This window comes from Haliotis cracherodii, unplaced genomic scaffold (genome assembly GCF_022045235.1).
Source record: "Haliotis cracherodii isolate W230 unplaced genomic scaffold, xgHalCrac1.p SCAF_5, whole genome shotgun sequence".
Taxonomy (NCBI): Eukaryota; Metazoa; Mollusca; class Gastropoda; order Lepetellida; family Haliotidae; genus Haliotis; species Haliotis cracherodii.
The window spans coordinates 36,757,562-36,767,432 of NW_027266308.1; the positions used below are offsets into that span (position 1 = coordinate 36,757,562).

General features: G+C 39.1%; 1 protein-coding gene across 1 annotated transcript in view; it reads right to left on the reverse strand.

Moving 5' to 3' along the window:
- LOC139442474 (neuroglobin-like) overlaps positions 1 to 7,538 on the reverse strand; it is a 77,305-nt gene extending 69,767 nt beyond the window's left edge. The window contains exon 1 of the mRNA XM_071223282.1: positions 7,251 to 7,538. Within this exon, the coding sequence (XP_071079383.1) occupies positions 7,251 to 7,402 (152 nt within the window). The 5' untranslated portion in view covers positions 7,403 to 7,538. The remainder of the gene's footprint in view (positions 1 to 7,250) is intronic.
- Between the last annotated feature and the right edge of the window lie 2,333 nt (positions 7,539 to 9,871).

A 9,871-nucleotide genomic window follows, 5' to 3' on the forward strand; every position in this document is an offset into this window, starting at 1 on the left:
AAAGATCCATCGAATAGGAATAATTATGCGGTACGCTAATACAGTCATGTGTTTACCGAGTAACTAACTTTACTGGATTAAAAGATATTATAAACTACCACAAATTGTTCATTTTCGTGTACTACATACATTTCGTGTATTATAATGTATAAATACAAAAATACATCCACTGATATTCTATCTCATTAAAATCTAATAGTTTTACTAAAAACCATAAATCAAACTAATAAAACAAATCCATAAATCATTTTTGAGCGTCATGTCTTTTCAGTTGAATCATGATAATAGCCACCGATGTATAAGTGTCTTACAGTTGTCCCTTCGGCCATGTTGTGGTTTCCATATGGATTCCAAATGATTTATTCACCTGACAACTGTAAGATAACGTTTCTATCCGCAAAACTGGCTACGATCGAAACATTCAACTCTTTGATCTATTCAAACAACGTCAGGAATATATGAATATTGCTATTACGAGATTCAGGATAATTCGAACATTTACACTTTGGATATGTTTGTTCTTGGTTTGTTTTTTATTTAATTATATTTCCTTTCTTGTCAACACTTTAAATCTTAATATAAGACATTTCTTCAGGCAAACTTGCTATTGTGATGGTATTGATGGCATCAAATGAGGGCTTCTCGACTACTAATGAAACACTGATGAGAGCTTTCAGTAAGCATGTAACCCAAACTATTCTGAGCCGCAATATGTTGACATAAGAAATCCAAAATCTGTTTCTTGTTCAATTAATGTCATTACTAAAGTGCATTTTCATTTCGTCCTTTCAATTAAATTATAATATTAATATCCCGAAACTATTATTCTTCTAAAATACTCATGGATTTCAAACGACGTATGTTAATGGGTAAGCGAGGAAACTACACAAAACGCGCTTTCTGTCCTTGGTCATTTATTCAAACACAGGCACCACAAGAATAACGAATGTGTTAAAGTGCAGATTGGCTGTTGCAAAGTGTCCACCTTCGAAGGTGGTCCTCCTTATCGTTAACGTTCTTGTAGCTATCAGCAAAATCCTTTCCATAATTAGTTTCCACTTGTTTTTATGGTAGTACTTTTGCAAATATACACTAGAGTAGAAAGTCTGGAAGTGCAGTGTAAGGCGTCGTCCTGCTCAGCCCCTTGATGTATTGCCATTCGCCTGCTTTTTGTTTGTTTGTTTGTTTTTGTTTGTTTGCTGTTTCACGCTGCACTTTGCAATATTCGAGCTATATGATGGTGGTCTGTAAATAATCTAGTCTGGACAAGACAACCCAGTTATATCAATAATGAGCGATCTGCGTAAGTCAGCGAGCCTGACCACCCGCCGTTATTACATTGCAAGCATTGGTTGTTAAGACCACATTTTCACGGGGGTGTGTGTTGTTGGAATACAGAAGCAACAAATAACAAACAGTGTCAAATGTGCTCTCACTGATTTGATTTAAACATATTTTATTGCGGAGATTGATTTTAAGTCTAAGTGCACATGAACTGTTTAACAAGGTGAATCCAGAAGATGCCAATGGGCTTCGAACCACGGAGGGGCATTGGCAATTTTACATACTGTATTGATGCTTATTGAACGTTTCACAAAACAGCATTGTTCCAACGCGTGCCTGTGCTAACTAAATGACTCTGTGGAAGATCATGGACATGTGTCCAAGTGTTGAATCAAATCCAGAAGAATAGTCTACTGTCTACTCAGTTGGCGTCGTGAAACTACAGTAACAATCAAGCGTCTTATCTTCCTTTTGTGTATCCCCTATACCAGGATATATAATGATAAAAAACCAGATGATTTGAAACCAAATGTACCTGAACGCATTATTTGTACTTATGCTTTTCCGCGCCAATCTGCGTAAAAAAATGTAATTCGATCTTTATCGGTAAAGTTTTGTTTCAAGTGTTACGAGTATGTTTACTTCCCTGTACAAACCGTTGGAAAAGCTTATTCTCTGGGTCTTAACAATGTTTACTGCAATGTTTACGTTAACGTAAGTATAATTGTACGTATCCTACACGCAGATACAGCATACTTTTAAAAGAAATCGTGGATTTATTGTGAACACAAAAATCAGAGAAATGTGTGTGGCAGTGGTAGTTTTGTTGAAACCATATCACCAAATGAGTACTATATTCCAAATGTATTATGTTCAGTATGTAGCTATACCACGACTAACACAGGATTGTAGTTCGACATTAATTGTGCAGCAAATAAGGTAACACGCCCTGAATATGTCATTTTCCTTTTAGGTGAGGTGAAATGGAGTTTAACGTCGCGTCCAAGATTATTGCACTTATATAGCGACGTGCATGCACGTATGTGTGTGTGGCTGCTTGTACTAGCTCACTGAGATACCATGCCGCAGTTTTAACATGAATACCCCACTCAGACACAGTATACTGACTCCGAGCCGACCAGTCCTTGTTTTAGCCCCTTAATGCAGAGCGCCAGACAGAGTAACAACAAGTACCATCTTTTAACGTCTTTTGGTATGACGCGATCGGGGATCGAACCCCGGACCTTCCGCTCTCTAGGCGGACACTCTAACACTGGACCACGGAGGCGGTCTTTTTCCTTTGAGGTTGCCAGCGGAGCGACTGTTGCTGTTAACTAGAGAGAGTGAGTGAGTTGGCACGTCTTCCTAGAGCGGTGCATTACACAATGAGCGCGAGTTTGGTTTAACGCCGCCTTGAACAGTATTTCTGTTTGATGAGAGAGTAAAGCCCTCAGTGATGCAGGTCTTAGACGTTTACGACTTCAGTGAAACCAATGAGAACGGGTATGTTGCTGACAAACCTAGGAACCTTGGGCGAACTGGAGTCGAAACCACGATCATAGGGACATAGGTTTCTGGCTGGCTTGGCTAGGGGACACAACTATGCACAGCGAATTACAGTGCTAAGACTGTGTCCCCTGAAAACAGGAGGAACGGGAGGACCTGAAGAGTTTTATTTTTCTGCATCAACCCAAAACACAAGCCTTTATATGAGTTGATGATATATTTCCAAGATGTTTACGCACCGCAGCAGTTTACAATGAACGGGTTGGATTGCAACGACAATTGTGTTCTACCGCGGTAGGTCAGGTTATGTTAAAAGATCAAGGTAACGCATGCCTACCCTTTTCTCGAACACCTGGTGTCATCACTGATCTATTCATACAAATTTCACAACTACTTTGCCTTTTACGCCCAGTGGAAGCTGTTTCGGCAGATAATTGTTCTCTGGCGTTGACGTTTCGAATTGTCAAGGTTTGATCACGGCTTTTCCCCTGGCAGACCAACGATCACAGTCAGGTGGAAGTGGTCAAATTAGTTATGTCTTGAATTTAATCAGATGCATTAATGTTACTGTGTATAATATTTGAATGCAGATGTACATTCACATTAAAAATTAATCATCGTTGAAAAAAACAACTCACACTTGAAGACCTGATTTTAACATATAAGAGATCACACACGTCTTCAGATAGCCACACCTAGATCATAATGTACCCTGACAGCTCAGTATTATCTAAAAGCCAGGGCTTTGTTTTGACTCAGCTTCAATGAGCCCCAAGATGTGTAAGTCTCCTTAATCCCAAACACGTGAGCTGTAGTGTGCCTTTAACACATGTCTGATCCAGCTTAGTCTATGCAGCTTACGGCTAAGCTTTGTGTAAATAGGATCCGACATTCGACATACTTTAAATTACATTTGACTCCTAATGGTAGATGCGTTTAATACCATTTTATCTATTGTTTGTGCAGTGCCACTACGTGTTTTTGAAGCTTGGTAAATGTACGATGGAAACATGGATTTCCGAAGACATGCCCAATGGCTGCATCGTGTTTATAACGGCTATGTACAGTGGCCATATAGTGGATGGTCAGTGGTCACTTGGCCCTGGTATCCTGAAATTGTTTGGACCGAAAGAAAACCTAATTGCACTTAATCAAATAAGGAGCTTTACACGTCTTTGTTGGTGAGACTAGGATAAGATGCCTTTGGGCACGACCAACTTGAAAGTCTGACGTTTCCGTCAACATACAACAGACTGGCATTTAGAAGTTGGTAGAACCAAACGACGTGACACACTTTTAATGGCCGTCATCTTACCTGAAGGAGGGTATGAAGTGGCTCTGAAACGTTGTTAGAAATGATGAAGACGTTTGTCCCATTCAAACCAATACATCTTCATCTTCATATATACTTGTATAGTAGGACCTTGACAATACGGACCCTGTTATTTTGAACAAATAGGTTAGTTCTCCTGAATCACGGGCAGTTAGTCGATTGTATAAGATACCAAGCCTCTCTGGTGAAATACGTTCCTCTCTGTTCTGTTTATTTATCTTGTAATTATAAACAGGTCAATTATATATTTAACTCTCATAGAGCATAGTAGAGATTGGTTAATTCTATTCATTAATATTTCCTATTTTTTATTCCTGTTTAGTCGTTGTTATAAGTAAATATAAAATTATATATACAATTAAGAGATATACATAATAATAATATTAATCTCCTGTTAAAGAACCACAGGCTCTACCATTAAACTTGAAACTACAAACATATACTGAATGCACCCTCCCATTTAAGTTTTCTACAGCCATTGTTTAGCTTTCTATTCAAAGTTTACATTCTGACATCCTGTGAAATGAAAATTAGATTGGATAATGTCTTCAAAATTACATAAGGTAGTTATCTACGTTTCAGTGTTGAATCGGCAGCTTCGTCTCTCATTGGCATGCCAGGGTTTGTGTAAAATGTCCAAATGGGGAGCTGTAAATCGTGATCTAATCGCAACAGACTGTCTGATGATCAAGACGTAAATCTACAATGTCAAATTGCCAATTGCACGTTCCGAGCGTATCTCTCAATGTCACTCCTAGTCTCCAACTGAGTCAGTTTGATCTCTCAAGTTTATTGCATTCCACCTATTCTATTGTAAATTTCAGTTAAGATTCTCGACCAGGGCTCCCTGCAAAACTCCCATCATGCCGCACCTGATAACCGGAAGTGATTGAGCGGGCCACTTGATATAAAGCGTAAAGCAATCAGTCTCAAGTAGAGCTATAGAGACGACACCAAGTCTCATCTTCAACTTCAAGGACTTGCCTAACTGGTTCCGTGTTTCAATTACGCTTTTGGTTGACTAATATTCCTCCTTTCATGTACAAGTATGATCTCTGAGAAGATGTATTTGTACACGATCTACTGCCCAATCACAACTACTCTACGATCCAATCATAATTCGGATATCAGTTTGTCGTGGGATGTTTTAAGTCTGTGTTAAATAATTATATGGTACACTTACCAGCGCATCAAAACATAAATCAAGTATTCATAGAATTATGCATTATGTAAGACACTCAAGTTAATATAATATCCTTGTCTAAATGAGCGTATTCAATAAAAGCCATATTACAAAATACATGATTAACGATAAAGACAAGTGTTGTCGGTGTCTTCATTTCTACACATCAAGTAGACATGTTACTTAATGGTTGAGTCGTCAATGGCCAAGGAGGAGCACTCAGAAACTAATCTAGCAGGCATGTGTGCACACGCAATATAGACAGTAAGAAAATAATGGGCAGCAGATGATAAGTTAACAGAGAAAAATATAAGTTTTTATGATGACAAATTGCCAAATGACATTGAGGTAATCTTTAAATTTCGGATGACAAACACGATTCCAGTCTATTCCAGTTAAATCTTTTTTATGACATGTGTCTCTAATTAAGATCTGAAAAGGTGCCTTTTTAACATATCCGACGCGTCAAGGGTATAAATGATATGGGATTTGGGCAGATTTTAACAATATTCCAGCTATATCACGGCCTCACCTTTCAGTTATTTCTTTATATCCATCTGGGAATCAAACCTGAAACTTCATCGTAATGAACCAACACCGTAACAACGGGGCTACCTAGCATCCCCACACAGCCTAGTTTTTATAAACCTGACACGTCTCAAGAGGAACTCCGAAAAAGGAACCTCTGTGTGACATCTATGTGAGACAAATATCGACTACAACAGACACTGAATAAATACATGACACTGACAACAGAATCAGGACTTACAATAAACCTAGATTTATGCGATTAAACCCCATGACATTATACAACAGTTTAACCACCGATCAGACTGGCAACTACGTATGACTTAATTGCTTTCTTCACCCGTTCAGCTAACATTACTGCCAATGTCGGCAAACATTCTGGATGATCATTAGGTCAATAAACTCGCTGATCAGCTCGCTTGGTTGTTCGCACTATCTCGTTATCTGGTGTCGTGCACGTGGTTGTCCCGGTAGAAACGTTGACACCGACGGACATAATTATCATCAATTGATTATTAATTGTGTCCTATTTTCAGAAACGGTTTGAAAAGAATTTTTCTCTGGTTTTCTTTGGTCAAATTTGAATCTCGATGTGAAAATAAAATAAAAGCGACAAAACCCTTTCTATACATTCGAAATCTCGCCTAAAAGCAGATTTCATTGCACAATACTGACTATTTAATGTGCATGTGCAATTGAATCATCTTCACCTAGTGGAAATTGGTATTACTGGATACCATGAGGGAATCCCGTTTATTGTGTCCCTGTCGTGATAAAGCTGACATTGGAAAAATCGGGTTAAAAGCCTTTTCACTCACTCACTTACGACAATAAGTACCAGTTACTCTCGAAGGTTGAACGTCATATACTAAGTGCCCCGCTTATGCAGTGCTTTATTGGCTGGTTTGTGTTTTGCGAGAGTCTTAAAAATAAAACCTATTACTTGAATGGAGGCAGGGGTGCAAATTTGTGTGGAGGTGAACCGGCGTTTCTGCAGAGTGAACACACAGTCTACTAGGCTATCACACTAGCTGATACTAAAACCTACTTATCGTACCATGGCATGGGTTAGGAAAATATGCCGTAAGTGTAAATTTCAAATAATGTATTAACTTCATACTATAGATTTGATATATTGTGATTTTTAAAGTGTCTTTCTTTTAAATAATAAAAAACAGTTTCCGAATTGTGAGCACATTTACTCGGACACCACATCAAGGGACAGAACACTGTCAAGCACCTCTCAACCATACTCTTTGTAACAATACCCTAATTAAAGGTACATTAACTGGATGAAAACACAGTGTTAATTTGCAATCCACACCAGCTCACATGTAACGCTCAGGTGGAAATCTATAATAAGTGCTTGTACTTCTAGCACCTGTAATTCTTGTTGTAAAAAATGTAAATACTCACTTAAGAAATATGGTAACTCCAAGCGTGGGTAAGTCATCTTTGATTTCATCCCAGGAATCTTGAACCAGTTTGATTTGTTTGGGAGTCAGGTAGGTGCTGAGCTGAGCTTGAGGTCGGTCCACCAGGCAGGAGATGGACTGATTATTTCCCATGTCTGTAGTAGCCCAGCGAGGGCCAGCCAGCTCTCACAAGAGGGCTCTATCACTGAAGCCGCGTTAGAGATTCCATTTACCACCAAGCCGTAACAGCTGATCAGCGAGAGAGCTGCGCGCCGGTTATCAATATGCAAAGAACGTGACGCCCTTATTAAAACTACTGTCAGTACTTGCGGCTGACGGTGACCTGGTCACGTGACTAGGGAACAGTGCGGGGAAACCCATGTGAACGAGTCGACGACCAATCAAAGATGGTCCCGCGATTTCACCTGAAGGATGAGGACACCCTTTAAGGAATAAAGTTCAGAAGGAGGGCAACTGTCAGTGGAATGACTTCCTGACGCTCATGTCAACTTCAGTGACTGATGTTCATCAAGGGCTCGATATCTGTTTGTTACCTGTGTTCAGGTTTGTAGATCATTCCACACACATTAGGCTCTGTTAATAAAAGCATTGTTTCGCTCTGTTTTGGATCGATATACCAGTCAGTACACACGGGGCATGAGAGGAGCAGTATTGGGGAGATAGGCTCGAAGCTGGTCTGATTTTTACTGGCGAAACCAAGGCGTATTGAAAAAGGATAAGCGAATCAAGGTGGGTAAGGTGAAAAGGGGCTTAACGCCGCGTTCAAGATCATCGCACTTACACAGCGGAGTGTGTGTGTGTGAGTGTGTGTGTGTGTGTGGGGGGGGGGGGGGGGGGAGCGGGCACTGAGATACCATTCCGCAGCTTCAACAGGAGACCTCACTCACACATTGTATACTGACTCCGAGCCAACCAGTCCACGTTTTATCCCCTTGACGTACTTTTAATTAAAAGCAACCGAACCTTTTCCATATTTATGAGAATTGTCAGAATCGAATGTACGATTCATACTTTATCATGAGCGTGTGTTGAAGAATCACTATCAAACAGTAATGGTAACGGGTGTTCGCGAAAAGATGAGCTCAGAAGTTGTGAAATGTATTCACCAAGCCAAGGCTGCTGGAATATTGCTCCACATAAAGGCAATGTTGATGATTGGAAAGTTGAAGTCTTCCCTATACTCATACAGTTTTGTAGAGAATTTTTTTGTCACACTGACTCTGTATGCATAGGCCTATTTATGAAAAACAGAACAGGCGGTCTTTCTTGTCTCTTATATTTCTAGTTCAGATTGGTAATTCAGTGGACGGGTGGCTGTTTGATGGCTATTGAACGATATCAGATCAGGGATATACCAGAAGCTTCAATTATACTTTTTGGCCAAATTCCCTTTGTTTTGACTGCACTAACCCGAGCAGCAATTGCGGTTCATTTGCACAAAGGAACAGATTATCAAGAAGAGGAGATCAATTGGTACCCATGTGGGATGACTACTTCTTGCTTATATATCTTACCCCAATATTTTCTTTTTATGTTATCGATGAGGAAGTCGAACATGTCACATGTTTTCTCAGACCTCACCCACGTGTTGTCTTAGGTCTGCAGTCTTTTGGTATGAATCGATGACTTTCTTTAACATTGTAGACATCGTGGATTGTTTATTCTTAGTATATCCATTTCAGCTTCTCGTATACATGGAAGTTTGTCATATGGTATTAATATTGTATGTTTGCTATCGGGACATGATGTATTGATTTGACTACACTGGATATGCGTTGGCATTCATGTTGTTTTCTTAATGTTGAGAACAGATCTTGGAGATGAACTTGACTAAAGGTCTTTTTAAATATCTTTTAAAGGGTAATAACGCTAATCAATATACTTCATTTTGTGACATTTATTCTAAATATGACACGTGATATGGATAAAAATGTCGAATACTCAATAACAGCCTCAAATGTGATAAGATGAAGGTACTTGTCTGTAGTATTCTACAAACAGCTGGAAATAACAACATTTCCATACTCGTAGGAAATCGCCACTGAGGGACATTCTGGGGAGGAAGAGGTGCGGGGCGCATAGGATTTGTTCCTGAAAATTCGTGAAAACAAATTATTCTTCAGGCCTTCCAAAAACAGAAACTGCCTATCCCAATAATTACATTGTTGCATGGTTTTAATCTTAAAAAAAAACAGTAATATGTAAGAATCGGGTCTTTTGAGTAGTATACAATAGATCGTGGAAAACAGGCGTTAGTTTGCAAAAGTGAATCCAAAGTTCTGAAAACACATTTTGTTTATGAGGAGAAGCAAAACAAAAATGTGTGCAATAAAGATTATTATCGTCTTTGTTGACAAAGGTTCAGCTTACATAAGGCCAAAGGTTCAGATACGTAAGATTAAATATAACATAAAGCTTGGAGTGTGTATCTCCTGGGCGGTGATGTAACAAACACGTTCTGTCTCAGTACCAGCCTGTGTGAAGATGAAAGTGTGATTGTTACATAACAATATAGCTATGGTTTGTCTTACACAGATAATGAAATATATGATAGTTTCATATTTATCACAGCACACTTGAATTTCATGATAGAGGTAATTC